Raw genomic sequence first — 16,876 nt, 5'->3', positions numbered from 1 at the left:
AGTTCAATCTGACTTCGCGATGTCGAGATATCCATTATAATGTCACGTGATGCGCTAAGCTATTTATGGATGACACACACTAACCCGCAATTTGAGTCAAACGTTATTTATATGTCTAGTTAGTTTTGCTTTATGCCCTAACTTCGCTTTAGACACGGCATTGTTTTCTAAAACCCGTACCCGATTGCTTCCCACCTTTTTCCTGCCTGCAGTTTTTGCCCTCACCCTCACCCTCACCCTCACCCTCAATAATCGTAAACAAAGGCACCATCGAGCAATCTGAACTAATCTAATCAGTGGTCCCTGACTACTCGCAATATCTTACAACAACAACGACAACAACTTTACACGCTCACAAAAATGCCGCCAACAAGGTCTGCTTACGTTGACGCGATACCGACAGACGACAGCTTGCCTCAGGATCTTTACTCCGCTGAAGACGCGAAAGCAATTGCTGAAAGTCTAGCTGAAGTAGCAGGTAATGTTCCTTGTTTTATTATACGTCTTTCGATCAACTTTGATTACAGACTACAAAAATCAGTACAATTCTGCTAACTTGTGCATAGTTGCCTCTCAACCGGTTGCTAGGAAGCGGAAAACACAGGGAGAATCCGGGTCGGACCAAGACCTGTCTGACGTTTCCCCACAAATGCAACTGCAGGCTCATCAGTCTTCGATGCAAAAAAGAAAGACCAGAACAAAATGGACTGATAATGAGACTAACGATCTTCTGAGAGGATGTAACACTGTAAGTACTTTTCGACCTGGTGCTGAGAGACAGAATGCTGATATAAATTAGTATGGTGTTGGTAACTGGAAAAAAATCCTGCTTGACTCTCAGTATGTTTTAATGTGCAATTTTATTATTCTCTGTTTCTGACAAAGTCTGTAGATTTCATTTTAACAACAGATCGGCTGTAGATTTGAAAGACAGATTTCGTACTTACTTTCCAGATGAGTACCGTCGACTTTATCCCAACGCTACTACACATGGTGGCAGACGGCAACGTGCACCTCTTCCAAATGTGTTGCCGAAAGTCAATCGCAAGGAACGACGAAGTTTCACAGTAGAGGAAGACAATCGACTTCTTGAAGGATTTTTGAAGGTTAGCGTTACTGCTTTGCATATGATCATGGTGTGATTCTAATGGTATACAGCACGGACCGTCTTGGTCTAAGATTCAAAAGGACGATAGCCTACAATTATTCGAGCGACGAAGCACGGATCTAAGAGACAGGTATGTGATCAATTCAGGCTCGATAAACACATGAGAGCTAACGTACATTCAAAGATTTCGAAACGCGTTCCCAGAAAAGTACGCTGCTGCTGGTTTCAAGACAAGATTGAAAAATGGAACAGTTAATTCGAGACAAACTCGTACTGCACCGGTGGATCCAATTTCTGCTGACTCTCATGTGAGTGATCTTGTGGTGAACATGCTAGCCAACGATGTGCCTTGGCAAACCGATGACGATAATGCATTATTTGCCTCTGCTGAGGGTTTGGAAGGTACTGGGTCTGTGAGTGCCGGTGGTGAACAGACCTTTTACGATACTTCTAGCTCAATGCCCCAAATGGACAGCAACAACGACAAGAGTTCAATTCCAATAGATCCGAAAGTTACAGAGGCCAGCGCTCGTCGCGAGTAATTGTTTATGGGACCTAGATCTTGGCATACCTTCACGCTGTCTGATTTTGATGTACGCGTGATTGTATAGCACGTGTAACGTTAATAGTGTAAATTACATCAGGAGTATGTTTTGATTGGTTTGTTTTCTGTTTTACAGCGCAGCCTCTTGGGATGATGTTGGAGGGAATATAAAATTGAGCTCGCTATGCTAGTATATGTTGGCGTGTGATTTAATTGTCTAGTATTGTTTCAATGAATATCTTCAAATAATATAGAGACTGTAAACCGAGATAATCGAGAATCATGGTTAGGGGCGAATAAGGTTAGGCTGGGCATCGGATTAGGTCTTCTCGGAACGCAATTTTTAAGGCATTGAATTTCGTTTTATAGCCAGCCTATACAGCACGGTGAATGTCGAGACTGCCAGATCTGCTACGGGTTTTTGACGGCGCATATTTGCCTTCGTCTGAGAATGCATTGATTCTGGTTATGGGAGGGCTTTCTACCAGTGTTTCATGGTTGCTCCAGCACTTCGCTCGGGCTTGTATTAGCGGTCAGAATATAAGCATGACAAGATCAAAAGACGTGCAACAGAAGGTGCCTGTTGTATTTGTGTCGTTTATGCAAGATTTGGAATTTTATTCGAGATGTTTCAGCAAAGTTGTGCGTTTACGGTTCAGACATTCTGATAGATTCAAAGAGTTGCTGATAGTGTTTAGGGCATTGATCTCACACATATGATTGCTCAGAAACAAATTGTATTTGTGGACGGGTTTACAGGGCTATTACTAGGAAAACCAGCAAGTAAGAGCCCGACAGATGTTTTCTTGAACAAGGACAAGTATACGACATGGATAGATACAATACGGACTGAGATCTTCAACCTGTCACCAGATATAAAGCCCACTTTGATTATTGAATGTTTGGACGTGTTACATGCGATGGCAGTGATGACTGCCAGTGAAATTTTACACATGATAGGCTCATTGCAAAAGGTGAGTCTGATTGTTTTCCTTGTCTTGCTTTGATGCTGATGATTTATAAGTTGGCTGGAATAACAATAGTATCGGCATGCAGCGCTAATTCTATGCTTACCGGATCGACAAACCTAGCAGACCAGCAGGACCAGATGCTACTGGGTCTGATAAGGCGTGCCGTTGCTGTATTTAGTTTACGACCGCTCAGTACCGGGCAAGCCGAAGACGTGACTGGTATGATACGAATAACCAGAGGAGGCCAGTTGACTTATTCCGGTGCTGTCATCGATGAGGAAGAGTATCATTACTTTGTTGGTAATGGTGGGAGTGGTGCGGTGAAAGTGTTCGTGAAAGGCCGTAGTTGATGACCAGTCTTTTCGCATGTATTATAAAAGGAAATGTATCATATTTACCATAAAAGCGGTTGTTATAAAAATAATAAAAACAAGCTAACTGTTACAGCTAAATATTGAATTAAAACAATAAAAGTGGAGTTCAATTTAAAGGTGTAGTCAATAGAGTTTAACCCTGAACGAGCCGGCGAAAACTCACCCGAAAAAAATCGACAGCTCATCGTTTGCTCTCATTTACAACCACTACATGCTACAGAGTCTGTGACCATGTATCTTGTACGTTCGAGTATGCGAGCAGCTGTGCCTCGGCCGGTCTTTCGGTTGAGCACGGCATCTCAGAGCATTGCGCCTCTAGTCCGGATATCGCTGGCAGGACAAAGTCAACGACGGTCTTACGCTGACGAGCCACGAACTTTACAGATTTACCAGATTGGTGTTGGTTCGAGTAAGCACCTATTTAGTTGTGTGCTGCCGTGAAATGTGTTGGGCTGATTTGGCGTAGACGACTACATTCCACCGACTGGAAAGAGCGTTCCTAACTGGAGCAAGAGTCCAAAGTTATATGGCGTGTACTTTCGTCGACAGTGCATGTTCCACATTAGAAAATTACTAAGGTACATTCTTTTTTTGCAGTGTAGTTACGGCTTTAACAATATAGGGCTACGTACTCAAGATTTAAGTACAAAATAAACCTTCCGCTCGACGAGTTGGCCGATCAAGCTGAAGCATTATATATCGACCTCAACCTTGCGTTTACTCGGTATGCTTAAATTGTAAATCTGTTTTCTAAAGATTAGAAGCTAATATTGGCAGTGGTGACGAAGATGCAATCAAGAAACTTTCGACCATGTTCGTCAGTGAAGCTTTGGTGGACCGGATCAAGGGCATGAGTAAAGAGTGGAAACTGTATTGGGAATTGAAAGAATTTTTGGAGGAGCCAGAGTTGATTGACAAGTCGCCGATTGACCTCGGTGATGGATCTCCTGTAAAGTTCGTGCAGCTAACGTATCGGTTCCACACTAAACAGGTATGGTAGCATCGACTTTAACTAAGCAAATGTATTCTCACGATATTTCAGGAAGTTAAGCTTGTGTATAAAAAGAATAGCAAAGTTCCACCTCAAGTACAAGAGAGAAATGTGTTGGATTACATCGTGGTCGCGTATGACTTAAACACTGCCGAGATGCGGATTGTTGGGTCTATGTTTGAGTGTACATCACATTTGAATATTGTATATGATTGACAGACAGTCTAACTGATGTTTAGGTCCGGTGACTGAGCCTCTTCCTGAACAGCTATCAGCCACTCGGCAGCTGTTGGCGAACATGAAGGAGAAGGGCGATATTTTCCGCAAGAAGCCCTCTGTCAAATCGCTGCATTAGGCAAGCGGGAATTAGTAGATAAATAATGAATGTTGTACATATAAGCCGTTTGTCTATCAACAATATTATTTTAGCGAACGTTGTATCACAGTTCGTTAAATCAGATTTAGAATCTACCGAGATTGGCAAAAACATTTGGTTGATGGTATGCTGGGTCAAAAAAATATTGATAGCGTATTAGCATAGAACTTTTACTGTTTGTCGTAATAAGCCTGCATATATCTTTGAAGCAATCAACGGGCAAAAACAGATAGGTTTTAACGGCGTACGACTCATACAGACTTTGGCACAATTTGAGAATGCATGACAAATGTAGGACGGTTCATTTTGCATATATAAAGTTATGCTACTCTATTTTTAATGTATCTAGCGGATTTCGACCCCGGAATTCGCTGACATTTTCGGATTGTGAAAGCTTGGTCTTGCCTGACCACTTATGTCATAAAATGATGCAATCTATATATCTGAATTTTAAACAAAATTGTTAAATCTCGTGAGTCAAATAAGACTAAATCTGTAAAACCAGGTAGCCGAATGTGGAAGAAAAATTCCTCTGACAGGCCAAACAATATGTATCCAAGGTTCGAATTAAAGACTAAACGTTATGGCTTTGTGATGAGCTTGCCAGAATTGGAAACATGGCTGGTGGAAGTGGCTGGAAGCCATCCCGATCAAGTAATTTCAAATGAGTCGCAATAATTAGTCTGCCGAAAGGGATGAGCCGCATCAGGGGTAAACAGCTTGTGTACTCTATGTCTGGGACTGACTCTACTTCATGGACCCTGACCAGCCTTCCCACCCATCTTGTTGGATCTTTAATTACTAGCGTACCATTGTTGATGCACGCTTTAAAGCTTGTTTAATAAAACAGAGGCTCAGCAACTTCCAGTTTGGGATTTGGGTCAACGATGTATCTCACATTACATCTGCTGAGGACTTTAGTTCCGACAGCATTGTCTTCACACTTCCTAATTCCAATCTACATCGTCATCGGTGGTTGGCTCTATTGCTTAATCTGGTCAAGTTTTTATTTCTGTCACCTCGCTACCATTGCCCACTCTTACCACGCATGACTGTTGGTAGATCTCTGGATCTGCGGTTTTCATTGTGATCCTGAATCGTGGATCCGATGCAGTCCGCAACCCAGCCATCTTTTGTTAAACGTTGAGTTAGTAGACGGATGGAAATGTTTGAAATGAAGCTAATGGGATGATTTTTGGCTTGACGTACTGCACCCTGACCAGTTTATATAGACACTTGTTATTCCGCGAGACCTGATTGTTGCTTTCCTTCTCTTCATATTGCTAATCCCCTCACTCGTTTATATTTGCTTGCTGTTGCCATTCATTTCCAGTCGCTCTTTTACATTACATTTGCGTTCTTTATTACTTCTTTACAAATATCCTGTTGCTACAATCGTCCATCAAAATGCAACGGATATCATTGTCACTGACGGCCCTAGTTGCGGTGTTACTCAACATCTCCTTCTCTTCTGCAGCAGGTGTGTTCATTGTTGTTTTATCTACCGAACTTCTCAATAACACTTACAGCATTGCCGGCAGTTGCATGGACTACAGTTGAAGCGCCGGACGAGTACGTCACGGTGACTGATTACACCACTATTACCACCGAAATCGTCATTGGAACTCAGACAGTCTTGTCTACAATCACTGAGCCCATTGCAGCTGCCGTCACTTCGTCTGCTGTCAATGGTGAGTTTGATTTGGCAGCGCCAGTAGTGCAGATGCTAACAATTATAGAATACGTCACAGCCACCGTCGTTGCAACCGTGACACCGACTGATGTTGCTCCTCAAACTGTCTTTTCTACCGTGCCACCTCGGGCAAGTTTTTCTACCGTGCTACCTCAGGCAAGTTTTTCTACCGTGCCACCTCAGGCCAGTTTTTCGACGGTACCACCTCAGGCAAGTTTCTCGACCATACCGCCCCAGGAAACTTTCTCAACAATACCACCTCAAGAAACTTTTTCGACCGCGTCACCCCAGGCTAGTTTTTCTACCGTGCCTCCGCAATCAGTTTTTTCGACCGTTCCTCCCCAAGCTACGTTTTCGACCTCACCGCCAGATATTTCTGCACCGCCTTCAGTCTCTACTCCGACTCCTGGATCCGATCCAGCAGCTACAACGGCTCCAGTCGATCCATCTGCTGTACCGATCGAGCCTAGCACTTCTTTAGCAGATGTCGAGAGCACGCCATATACGACAGACGTCGAGCCTACAAATACTATCTTCTCCAGCGTTGCTCCTACGGATTTCGCATTTACGTCTGCGAACCCTGAGCTCACTACTGCTGCTGCCGAAGGTAAACCTACCAGTACATTTGCTGATATTGAGCCTATCACTACGCAGGCTTATATTGATCCCACGTCTACTCCTGCAGCCGCCGAACTGACGTTTTCTACGACCGATATTGAGCTTATGTCGACTGCAGCTGATGCTCAACCTACGCCTACATTTAATGTCGAACCGACATCCACCACAGATACTGAGCCCACATCCACTGGGGCGGATATTGAATCCACGGTCACTTCTTTAGATATTCTGCCTACGTCGACAGCTGTTGATACAGAGCCCTTGTCTACTGTCGCCGATGCTGAGTCCACGACCGTCCCTGCTGTGATCGAATCTACTTCGACTTCGAATGTCATTCTCTCTTCAACTTTTATCGAGACTGAACCTACTACCACAAGTAGCGATGCTGATTATACATCCACCTTCGCTGAAGCCGAGCCTACAAGCAGCATTTTTGACATGCCGAGCAGCACCACAGCAATTTTTACGCCTACTTCCACAACGTTGTCGACCATGATCACGTCCACAACCTCGCCGGCGCCGACAATTACAACTATTCCCGAGTCGTATTCAATGTCGACCGAGATTTTGGATCCGGAAAACACGTCGTCTACGACTACGTCATACGAGACAATCACGGTTACAATCACCTGGTCGTGGACCACGATTTCGGCTGCATTCGATAGCACACCTACCCAATCGTCTGACCCAGAGCAATCGACTTCAGAACCAACTACTCCGGTTATCACGTCTACTCCTGCTGAACCAGCAGTAGCTACATCAACCAGCTCAACCGCGCCTGAGCCTACGGGTAGTGCTGTGTCCCCGATCGTGCCTCACTCTTTGACTTACAGTCCTTACACGGACTCTGGCCTATGCAAGACTGCGGACGAAGTCTCTGCAGACCTCGCGATTGTGTCGTCGAAAGGTATTTCTACTATTCGTGTGTACGCTACCGACTGTGACTCGCTGAACACGGTGCAACCTGCGGCCGCGATGTACGGTCTCCAGATTATGCAGGGATTATGGATTGGCGACAGTAATCTTGATAGTGTCGATGGATCTGTCCAGGATTTGATTGCGTGGGGTAAGACAGACAGTAATTGGAACATGATTGAAATGATCATTGTCGGCAACGAAGTCGTGCAGAACGGATATGCGACAGGTGACCAGCTCTTGGGCAAGATTTCTAGCGTTAAGCAACTGCTGCGTAATGCGGGATATGGTGGTCCGGTCACGACGTCCGAGTCTGCGAGTTCGTACCAGTCGTATCCTGGGCTGTGCCAGTCTGATGTGCTTGACTTGGTTGGAATCAACTCACATCCTTACTTTGACGCGTATGCTAGTGCTGAAACAGCGGGATCGTTCAATCTCGGTCAGATTCAAGTGACTCAAGAGGCATGCAGTAACAAGCGAGTATTTATTACCGAAACAGGATACCCCCATGCCGGCCAGGTTAATAACAACAACGTGCCTACGCCTGAAAACCAGAGAATTGCGGTGCGGAAGATTTTAGAAGCGTCAAATGGAGACGTCACTATGTTTACCATGTACGACGATTTATGGAAAGCTGTTGGACCGTACGGTGTTGAGCAGTCATTTGGTATGTTTAATGACATTGTGTGAAATTTAAGTTGCTGACTTGTCGACAGGTGTTATACAGTTACTTGAGTGATTGTCCAACTCAACGCTTGTTTTTGTGTACTATAAATGTTTTTTAGTCGAGACAAATTATTGTCCGGCAATATCCCGCCAGGACAATTACTCTCGAATGTCATATTAGGTGAACGGTCAGACTTTTCTGTGAAAATAAGGTAATTTGGTATGTGAGATAGCAAGAATGGAACTGTTATAGTGTAATTGGTTATCGTCACAATTGTATTTATTAAAGTGACTTGTATGTTAGCTCTTGGCTGAATGAGTGAGATCATATGAAATTCTGTTTGACGTAGTAAAAATGTAATTGTGTAAGGGGTTTGTACTTTTAAAAGTGGGAGAGAGCAGGTAATGGCAACCATAGTTTATACCGATAAGTCACACGATTACTGTGAGTTTGTTAAGATATAATTAGTTTGCACAATTTAAAATGCTGATTAAAGTGAAGGTGAGCATTATTATATGCGAGATTTGAGAAACGACATACTGATTAGGCTATCTGTAGACCTTGACGGGCAAAGAGGTAGATTGATATGGAGTTGCTCTCCTGCGTGAGAGTACTAGATAGTAATAAAGGCTGACATGATACAAACGCAGATTGAACTTGATATTGAACCTTCTGACAAGGTGAGTCGAGTTCAGATGAAAGTTGCTGAGATTCGATATTCTAACGCGTCTTATCCAGGTTTCGCGGATCAAGGAACGTGTTGAAGAGAAAGAAGGTATCCCGCCATCTCAGCAGCGGCTGATTTACGGCGGCAAGCAAATGTAAGTTTTTTTTTCTTGAAAAGGGGTTTGGAGTTGTGATACTGAACAGTTTTAGGGCAGACGATAAGCCTGCGAGCGAATGCAACCTTGAGGGCGGCGCGACCTTGCATCTCGTGCTCGCGTTACGTGGAGGCCGGAGTTTTTAACGGATGGCGGTGGACCTGGATGAGATTGTGATAGAATGAATACGAGTACATACAGCCCGATGTGATTCCTATTTGCAGTATTGCAATATATACAAATTTAAAGCATGAGTGGAAAAAAAGTTAACGAATTCAAATTACGCTTGGAGAACAGCCGGGCGCGCTTTGCATGTGAAAATGAGGGCGATTGAGAGTGGCTATCATAGAGACAGACAAATCAAGGGCTACCGGCAGGCGCAAGCTTCTTTTAGATATGTCAGCTGTTCTGTCAGAGTAAGATGTGTCAAGGTGATTAAACATCATCTTTGCTTGCCTAAACCTGATCTCAAGACTACGTTTTCTGTTGTTCGAAAGCTCATACGACTTGATTTTAGTTGAGCTCGCTCCTGATGAATTTCACACCTAAAAGCGCCCAATTCTTTATGTGAGCATATGGAAGCGTAAGTGTAAAGCGTGTTATGAGTCTCCGACACAAAGAGTTTTTCAGAAAGCAACTCTGCTATCGAAGTCGATTTCAAAGAGGTGTCGTCAACTACTACTGCAGGTCAGGCACAGTCGCTATTACTGCTATTCCCACCAACTGAATTCCTCGACTTAATATCAGAGCAGACAAATTGTAGCAGCAGGAGTACATCTAAATTAGAACTAAAGCTTACAGTGAATGCTTGTAGTGGTTGGAAACTTGTAAATTACCCTTACCCGATGAGAGTATACGTCGGTGCAGAGTTTCGATATTGGAATGTATAAGTTACGACGGAGTATTCACTTCCGAAACTGCCGCTTACAGAGCAGTGGCTAAAATAGTAAAGTTCAAATGATTTATTTTGGTTTGAGAGTATTTGTCGGTGTGCTTTACTTGGCCTAGTTTGAGAAGACTCATACCTTGCTGCGTTGACGCGTTATCGCGTCGCATCTGATAATTTCTGAATATACGTGTTCAAGGAAGCTTGGCTTAAGTTAATAAATAGAGAGAATTCACCAGAAGACTTTATTATACAGTGTTACGTACTAAATTGACCGATCTGAGTCAGCACCGTGGATGAACTTGTATCGTGCAAAACAAGTCATACACTTCAACAATAGCATTGGACAGCATGTCGCTTAGTGACAGAAGTACTGCAAGAACTAAACGGTAAAAGCAACCTTTATGAAACAATGCCGTTTTCAGTCGAAACGAAGAAGCTCAAACTTTTTCAAAGCTGTCAAGTGCTTTCACGCGAAGCCTTCATTTTAGCCTTAGAAAGAAGAGAGAGTCTCCTCGATTGAGGTGAAAAGTGTACCTGCATGATCTGCATGAATGTTTACCGAACGATACCCAACATATTGAAGTTGACAGCTGGCAAGTACTCACTAACTTAATAACATGCAATGAAATTGTAAGGCAACTCAATTACTGAGCAAAGTAGCATGAATGATTTTCTGACGTTAACACAAAAAAATATTTACACAATGCTCTAAGTTAACACGCCATTGATATTAATCTTCGTACTAGTTGGTCCGTTCGATGGCTTCAAAATAGGGTACTACTAGTTTTCAAAACTGTTTACTATCAGAGAAAGTTGCTTGAAATTAAGTGAATCTTTGAATAAAAACGTTAGCAGTTGGTTTAACATACACAAACATTAAGAGATAATTCAATGGTCTCTTAAGAGAAATGGTAATTGCACACAAAGATCTATAACTATTATTGAATTGATACAAAACTATACTTAACAAAAGGCTTCTTGTAAAACTCCTTAAATGTCTACCACATCCAATTCCATCCTTCACGGATTGTTTCTAAGCCAGTTCGCTTCTGACGGTAATCAATGCCACGAGCCCAGGTGACCGCCTTGTTAATGTTTTCATCGACCACCTCGATATTCCGGGTTCTCGTTCGCGCTTTTTGCTCTTCAATTTCAGTCTCCGACATTTCCAGAATGCGGCCGACAACATCCATATCTTCCTCGTCGTCCTCCTGAATCCACATAGCGTCTTCAGTCATGTAGTCGTAAGTCTGTAGTAACCTTCGCTTGCCGACAATTGGCACGCCGGAAATCAAACTAGCAGGAACTGAACTCGATGCCTTACGATCATAGTATTCGTTTGACGCAAAGGCTGGTAACAGCGCAAACGACTCAGACAGAATACGGTAAAACTCTAAGAACTCAAGGCCTTCGTTAAATTCAACTCTGTCTTGAATCATCTCTGGCACCTCAGGATGTTTACCGTGACCAATTAAATGCATTCTCAGTTCCTTGTATTGCGGCTTGTCAGGATGATTCTTTGTGAAAGATCCAAACTGTCCGAAAATGCTATCGTAATCACGTCTGACGGACTCGTAGTTGCCCTGCAAACTGAAAGAAACTTCCTTCTTGCCCTCAAGCGGAACAGGGAAAACAGGCACGAAGACCTCAAAGTTAGCAACAGCAGACCTGTGCTGAGCCTCCCACGAAGGCACAACATTCTCTTCAACAAACCGACGGGTGTGTCCAGACAGAAACAGGAACGTCACACGACCGGCTTCAATCCACGGAATGACCTCCTTATAATACTTGTACGACGAAGCATTGTGCCATCGATCAGCATGATGAATGGTACAAAATAGATAACTGCCATTATGCAACATCTGCATCATCTGAGGTTTTATGCGAGTCAAGTCAAACTCACAGGTGGTTGCCAAGATGATGTCAGGCATCACGTTCTTCTCGTTAAACTTTATCGAGGTAGAGAAACGAGGACGGGCAAGGTTTTTAAGGTTGAAGGACCGTAGTACTGCGAAAATGTTGAAGCGGGGACGGAAAAGCCATTGATAAATGTACGAATTTGGGATCTGCGCAAAAGCGTAAACCAAGGCCGCAAAAACTTCCTCGTGTGATCCTGCATTCTCAAGAAGGAAAATACGGACAGGATTAGGAAGATTTCCCTTCCTGATTTTTGCCAAGTATTTGCCTGATATCAGTCAGACGATTGTGATGTCAGACATAACATAAATAAACTTACCTCCTTCAGTGAAGTCCTCAGATGTATCCTTTGCCTTTTTATTATCAGGCACAAAAACAGGCTTTTTCGCATCTTCTTCCTTAGAAGATTTATCAACTTTGCTCTTCTCTTTGTTTTCCTTTGGACTCTCCTCAGCAGGGTCAGAAAATTTTAAGGCATAGTGAGCCTTCTCATCGAAATGCTCTTTAGGGGGAGAATTCCGTGAAAAATCAGGTTTTGATTGTTCGACTTGAGCAGGGACTTGTTGAACAGATGCCGCTGGCACGACAGATACTAATTGACAAATTAAATGGCATTCAACAAAATAAAATAAATAACTTACTTGGCGATACAGGAGCATACTGTTGAGGCGAAAAAGGTACGATAGCTGGAGGACTATCATTCGCGTTCCATAGAATTGAAAAACCCAATAGTATAATTATAAATGTGAGCAATGCTATAAGGGTGTTCAACGGTCGTAGCAGCATTTTCTTTTGTGAGGAAATAGGATATTTCTATTATTGCTAACGATGTTTCTTAAATGTGATGTATGAAGGGGCAGAGTGACGACGATAGACGAACGCGCCGTAAGATCCCAAGGCAAATAATGAAAATGTTAAGATTGACACAACAGGACTGATCGAGCGAATGAAAGAAGATTATAAAACTCAATCAATTAGCGATTGACTATCAATGCAATCTTTTACTTCAAATGAGAAGTGAAGTTCGCAAAAGAAGTAGTAGAAGCAGAATAATGAGAGTAGTAAGTAAAGTATGAGGGTGTGTGGTATTTTAGTCGCAGGGCAGCAGCAGCAGCAGCAGAAACTTTAAATAGAGGTGAAGAAGCAGCAACGGCAATAAAACTTTAAATTGAAACCTTGGTGAGCGGCGCGCAGCCGCCACACTAGTACCTGATCTAAAAACTAGGCAATTGATAAGGCATATATGCAGAATGTTTTTGCTATTGTATAAATCTTATTGACATTGGGAACGAAGGAGTAAACGCTCTTCGGGCTCGGCTTGTTCACCCAATTTAATAGATGTTCTTCTGTGTTTATCATTAAATTATACAATACGGCTACTTAATCTGCATTATAACTCATGCTCTGAGCAACTACAATCTAATTTAACTACTGTAAATCTCGTCTAAGGCGGATTAGTTGTTCTAAGTTTGTACCTGCACACAGTGCGGCTTCACTTAAACATTAAACGTTAAAAATACTCCGGCACTGCGATTACATATCCTGCTCTATGATACTAATTCTACTATGCTATGTAAGTACTACAAAGAATGAAGACTGCAATCACAAATGATCACAAAGCTTTATTGTTATTATTGCATCAAATTGTTTAATAGTAAGGCAATGTAAATTTGGTGCCGCTTAGAATTCCGTTGACATTCTAGGCTTCCTGTTTATTATTTATTGTTCATCGTTAACGGCCGATTTTTGACATCAGCGTTAAGTCATTGAGCGTTTAAAGTGAAAGCATTGTGTAGATTATGCTGAAATAAGCTATTTATTTATATATGTCAATATACATCACTTTAAGCTATTTATTATCAGATAAAGAAAGATCAATAATTTTGGTACTCTAAATCATAACCAAGAAACCAATAATTTTACTAATCGGGCCATGTAATTTAATCGCACTTACTTTCGTCTTATGAAACTCTAACTAACTAGTTTCTCACCAAAACGTTTTAGCCGTTTGTAACCTTAAGGCGGGGTTAGGGATTAACATTTTGCACTACTTATTATAAAAATGTTTTTAAGAATTTGAAATTTGGTCTAGTGGCCTAAAGGTAAGGCGCTGCTTTCCGGAGGCAGAGATTGTGGGTTCGAGTCCCATCTAGACCTTATTCAATAGTTTTTTTTTTCTTTTTGGAATTTTTGTGATTTTGACTTAAAAATGATAAATATACATTATAGATACATTAAAACTCACCCCGCCTAATTTTATTCCGTAACTCTTCAATTGGAACACGCTGTGTTGGTGGGAGTGAGGCCAATTGCTCTTCTGTTAACTCCATAACTTGTCGGATCAAGGTTGCTTTGTCGGACGGAATTCCAGCAGGTGGGTTTGCCGCTACCGGCGCTGATGATGCTAGGGGTGGAGCATCTGTTGAGCGTTGAGCAGAAGGATCAAAAGCTTTTGCAATGGAAGTTGGATCAACCAGACCCATTAATAACATGGCCTGGACCACCGCATATGATAGTTGCGGAGCTGCTCGCAAAAGTTCTGATGCCTTCGCTGGGTTAGTGGCAACAATTGTCTTTAACTCTTGTAAAATGCTGAGCATCTGAATTGGGGTGAAGGCAGACAGCGTTTCAGAGATCACGTCTGCAGTTGATAAATGTGGTGGAGGATTTGTTCCTCTCGGTAGCTGTGGCAGTAATGTGTCTTCTTTGTCTGAATTTGATCCAAGAAAAGATTCATGTGAGAAATCGACTCTTAATGTTCTGTTGCTCAACTCGTAATTGTTTAGATTTCTGACCGCACTTGCTGCTGTCTCTGCATCTACCAGTTATTAACCTTTGATTTCATGCGTAGATCTTATCAATAAAATACCTCTATATTCAACAAATCCAAACCCTTTTGACCGGCCAGTGTCTTTGTCAAATACAAACCGAAAGTTTATTACTGGACCAACAGATTGAAACAAGTCTACACTAGTCAGATGTCTTCAATTGCGTATTATGATAGTGCACAAACCCATGATCTGCTCTTCTGACTGATCATAAGGTATATTCCCGACGAACACAACCCTTCCGTTTGACTTATCTGCCATATTTTGTTTCTGTGGACAGCCTGAGTTATAGTGCTCGACTACAGTTTTGATCGTGATGGTCAGTTTACAGTAAAATTCATGGCCGGGTAATCCGTTTACCTGATGAACGTGCCTCTCAGGGAAACGACCATGTGCCAAATCTTATCTAAGTGGATAACGTACTACATGCTATGGATCCCACGTTAACCATTAATTTTACCAGGATGTCTATGCGGAGACGGAGTACCGGCGGTAGTCAGTCTGGAAGTGACCATGAAGGTTCACGGGAAGTACCGACAGTTGACTACGTGCTCGACAACTCGTAAGTGAGGTTTGTTGTCTAAAGTAATGTGTTTACAGTCTTGCAGCGTGTCAGTCGAGCAGTTCAAGAGAGACGTTCTTGCCTTAGCACATAGACTGAAAGTCATACGTTGGAGAAGCGTTCCCATTAGTGAATACGGTCAACTCAAAATCACACGCATATCTGGAGCACTTACAAACGCCGTATGCTTTGGTTAACATGCATCTAGTATAAGTACTAACAGCAGTAAGGTATACTGTGTGTCACCACCACCAAAGTACTCTCATCATGCTCGAGACATTCGCATCTCAATGGACCCGTTGGACAAGTCGCGCACGGCCACCATTGTTCACGTGCCCCGCATATTACTCCGGGTATACGGCCCAAACTCGTCTCAAATTATTGACCGCGCATCAGAGCTTGCAGTTTTAAAGCGGTTATCAAGCCGCAACATTGGACCTCGTATTTTTGGCATCTTTACCAATGGCAGATTTGAACAATTCCTCAAAGCTACGACACTGACCAAAGAAGACATCAGAACACAAGACACCAGCATCATTATTGCTAAGCGTATGCGTGAGCTACATGACGGTGTAGAATTAACTTTTGAAGAACGCATGGGAGGGCCGGGGGTTTGGAGGAATTACGACAAGTGGTCAGTTGACGCCAAGCGGGTGTTGAGCCATCTAGATACGATAGAAGGCTCGAAGTGGAATACGAGGAAAGTATTGGGCACATCGTTTGAGCGATTTCAGTCGACAGTTCAAAGATATAAAGACTGGTTATTTGAAGACGTTGGAGGTCCGGACGTCGTGAACAACGAATTAGTGTTTGCGCACAATGATGCACAGTATGGTAATTTGCTACGAGTAGATCCACCATCTGGTTCACCTTTACTACGGCCTGCACATGAGCATAAGACACTTGTCGTTATTGATTTCGAATATGCTAGTCCGAATGTTCGTGGATATGACATTGCAAATCATTTTGTAAGTACTTTTTTACTTGAAGTATAATCAATGTTAACTGATCTTCAGTGTGAATGGATGTCAGACTATCACGATCCTATACGCCCTCAAGATATTCACAGTGAATGTTTTCCTACACAGCATCAGCAGCTGAAATTTGTAGAGAGCTATGTGACACATGGGTTGGAAAACTTCGACGACATTCTGAAAATTGACAGAGATATCCATACTCTTCACCATGAAGCAACAGTTTGGCGTGCAGCAGTTCACATTGGCTGGGCCATGTGGGGCATTATTTCTGCGCCTGTGCCTGAAGAAGACAAGGAAGATGCGGAAGGGTTTGTGGACGAACCGGACTTGGAGGAGAAGAAGGATTTACAAGTTGAACCGTTTGATTATCTTGATTACGCGTCCCAGAAAGCAGCACTATTCTGGGGTGAAATGAAGACACTCGGGATTTCTGTGCCTGAAGACGTTGATCTCAATCGTGCAATGCATGTTAATAAACGTTGGAGTTATCTGTTATAGTCTTAAATAGAAAGCATTTGTAATAATACAATCAATAAAGCAATTGAATTTATAAAGATAATCAGTAAAACTCGCATAAGTATGATGCCCGTAGAGCCAACACCTTGAAGTTCGGCAGCTGGGAGTT

General features: G+C 42.6%; 8 protein-coding genes and 1 non-coding gene across 9 annotated transcripts; 7 read left to right on the top strand and 2 right to left on the bottom strand.

Moving 5' to 3' along the window:
* The first annotated feature begins 225 nt into the window (after positions 1–225).
* V1512DRAFT_226929 (uncharacterized protein) lies at positions 226–1,897 on the top strand. Its single transcript, XM_066913863.1, has 6 exons — positions 226–478; positions 567–748; positions 800–840; positions 893–1,106; positions 1,159–1,238; positions 1,293–1,897. The coding sequence occupies exons 1-6, from the start codon at positions 361–363 to the stop codon at positions 1,648–1,650; spliced, it is 993 nt and encodes a 330-aa protein (XP_066770709.1). The 5' UTR covers positions 226–360; the 3' UTR covers positions 1,651–1,897.
* Positions 1,898–1,959: 62 nt separating this feature from the next.
* Positions 1,960–3,083, top strand: V1512DRAFT_291880 (uncharacterized protein). Its single transcript, XM_066918273.1, has 3 exons — positions 1,960–2,294; positions 2,351–2,626; positions 2,677–3,083. The coding sequence occupies exons 1-3, from the start codon at positions 2,043–2,045 to the stop codon at positions 2,971–2,973; spliced, it is 825 nt and encodes a 274-aa protein (XP_066770708.1). The 5' UTR covers positions 1,960–2,042; the 3' UTR covers positions 2,974–3,083.
* A 64-nt stretch (positions 3,084–3,147) lies between these two features.
* On the top strand, positions 3,148–4,796 carry V1512DRAFT_264442 (mitochondrial inner membrane protein Mba1). Its single transcript, XM_066916691.1, has 6 exons — positions 3,148–3,406; positions 3,464–3,575; positions 3,620–3,721; positions 3,775–3,988; positions 4,040–4,172; positions 4,228–4,796. The coding sequence occupies exons 1-6, from the start codon at positions 3,229–3,231 to the stop codon at positions 4,341–4,343; spliced, it is 855 nt and encodes a 284-aa protein (XP_066770707.1). The 5' UTR covers positions 3,148–3,228; the 3' UTR covers positions 4,344–4,796.
* Positions 4,797–5,771: 975 nt separating this feature from the next.
* Positions 5,772–8,329, top strand: V1512DRAFT_248440 (glycoside hydrolase superfamily; the record flags this gene model as incomplete). The annotated part of the gene is made up of 4 exons (XM_066914550.1): positions 5,772–5,844; positions 5,894–6,055; positions 6,104–8,257; positions 8,307–8,329. The coding sequence occupies 4 exons, from the start codon at positions 5,772–5,774 to the stop codon at positions 8,327–8,329; spliced, it is 2,412 nt and encodes an 803-aa protein (XP_066770706.1).
* A 339-nt stretch (positions 8,330–8,668) lies between these two features.
* Positions 8,669–9,311, top strand: V1512DRAFT_29971 (ubiquitin-related domain-containing protein). The gene is made up of 5 exons (XM_066918339.1): positions 8,669–8,758; positions 8,816–8,833; positions 8,908–8,937; positions 8,996–9,078; positions 9,134–9,311. The coding sequence occupies exons 1-5, from the start codon at positions 8,741–8,743 to the stop codon at positions 9,222–9,224; spliced, it is 240 nt and encodes a 79-aa protein (XP_066770705.1). The 5' UTR covers positions 8,669–8,740; the 3' UTR covers positions 9,225–9,311.
* A 1,469-nt stretch (positions 9,312–10,780) lies between these two features.
* V1512DRAFT_264434 (uncharacterized protein) lies at positions 10,781–12,969 on the bottom strand. The gene is made up of 3 exons (XM_066916690.1): positions 12,526–12,969; positions 12,204–12,476; positions 10,781–12,152 (listed from the first exon to the last, which is right to left on the bottom strand). Exons 1-3 carry the CDS (start codon positions 12,668–12,670, stop codon positions 10,966–10,968), a joined length of 1,605 nt encoding a protein of 534 aa, XP_066770704.1. The 5' UTR covers positions 12,671–12,969; the 3' UTR covers positions 10,781–10,965.
* A 1,000-nt stretch (positions 12,970–13,969) lies between these two features.
* V1512DRAFT_t45 lies at positions 13,970–14,041 on the top strand. The gene has a single exon. It is a non-coding gene; the product is annotated as a tRNA-Arg (tRNA).
* A 20-nt stretch (positions 14,042–14,061) lies between these two features.
* On the bottom strand, positions 14,062–15,024 carry V1512DRAFT_264433 (uncharacterized protein). The gene is made up of 3 exons (XM_066916689.1): positions 14,898–15,024; positions 14,754–14,849; positions 14,062–14,702 (listed from the first exon to the last, which is right to left on the bottom strand). The coding sequence occupies exons 1-3, from the start codon at positions 14,971–14,973 to the stop codon at positions 14,119–14,121; spliced, it is 756 nt and encodes a 251-aa protein (XP_066770703.1). The 5' UTR covers positions 14,974–15,024; the 3' UTR covers positions 14,062–14,118.
* Positions 15,025–15,113: 89 nt separating this feature from the next.
* On the top strand, positions 15,114–16,805 carry V1512DRAFT_264431 (kinase-like domain-containing protein). Its single transcript, XM_066916688.1, has 4 exons — positions 15,114–15,274; positions 15,321–15,456; positions 15,505–16,242; positions 16,291–16,805. The coding sequence occupies exons 1-4, from the start codon at positions 15,144–15,146 to the stop codon at positions 16,747–16,749; spliced, it is 1,464 nt and encodes a 487-aa protein (XP_066770702.1). The 5' UTR covers positions 15,114–15,143; the 3' UTR covers positions 16,750–16,805.
* The last annotated feature ends 71 nt before the right edge of the window (positions 16,806–16,876 follow it).

The sequence above is a fragment of the Lipomyces arxii genome (genome assembly GCF_038497795.1).
Source record: "Lipomyces arxii strain Phaff 12-163 unplaced genomic scaffold V1512scaffold_11, whole genome shotgun sequence".
Lineage (NCBI taxonomy): Eukaryota > Fungi > Ascomycota > Lipomycetes > Lipomycetales > Lipomycetaceae > Lipomyces > Lipomyces arxii.
This window is presented reverse-complemented; position numbering and strand designations above follow the sequence as displayed.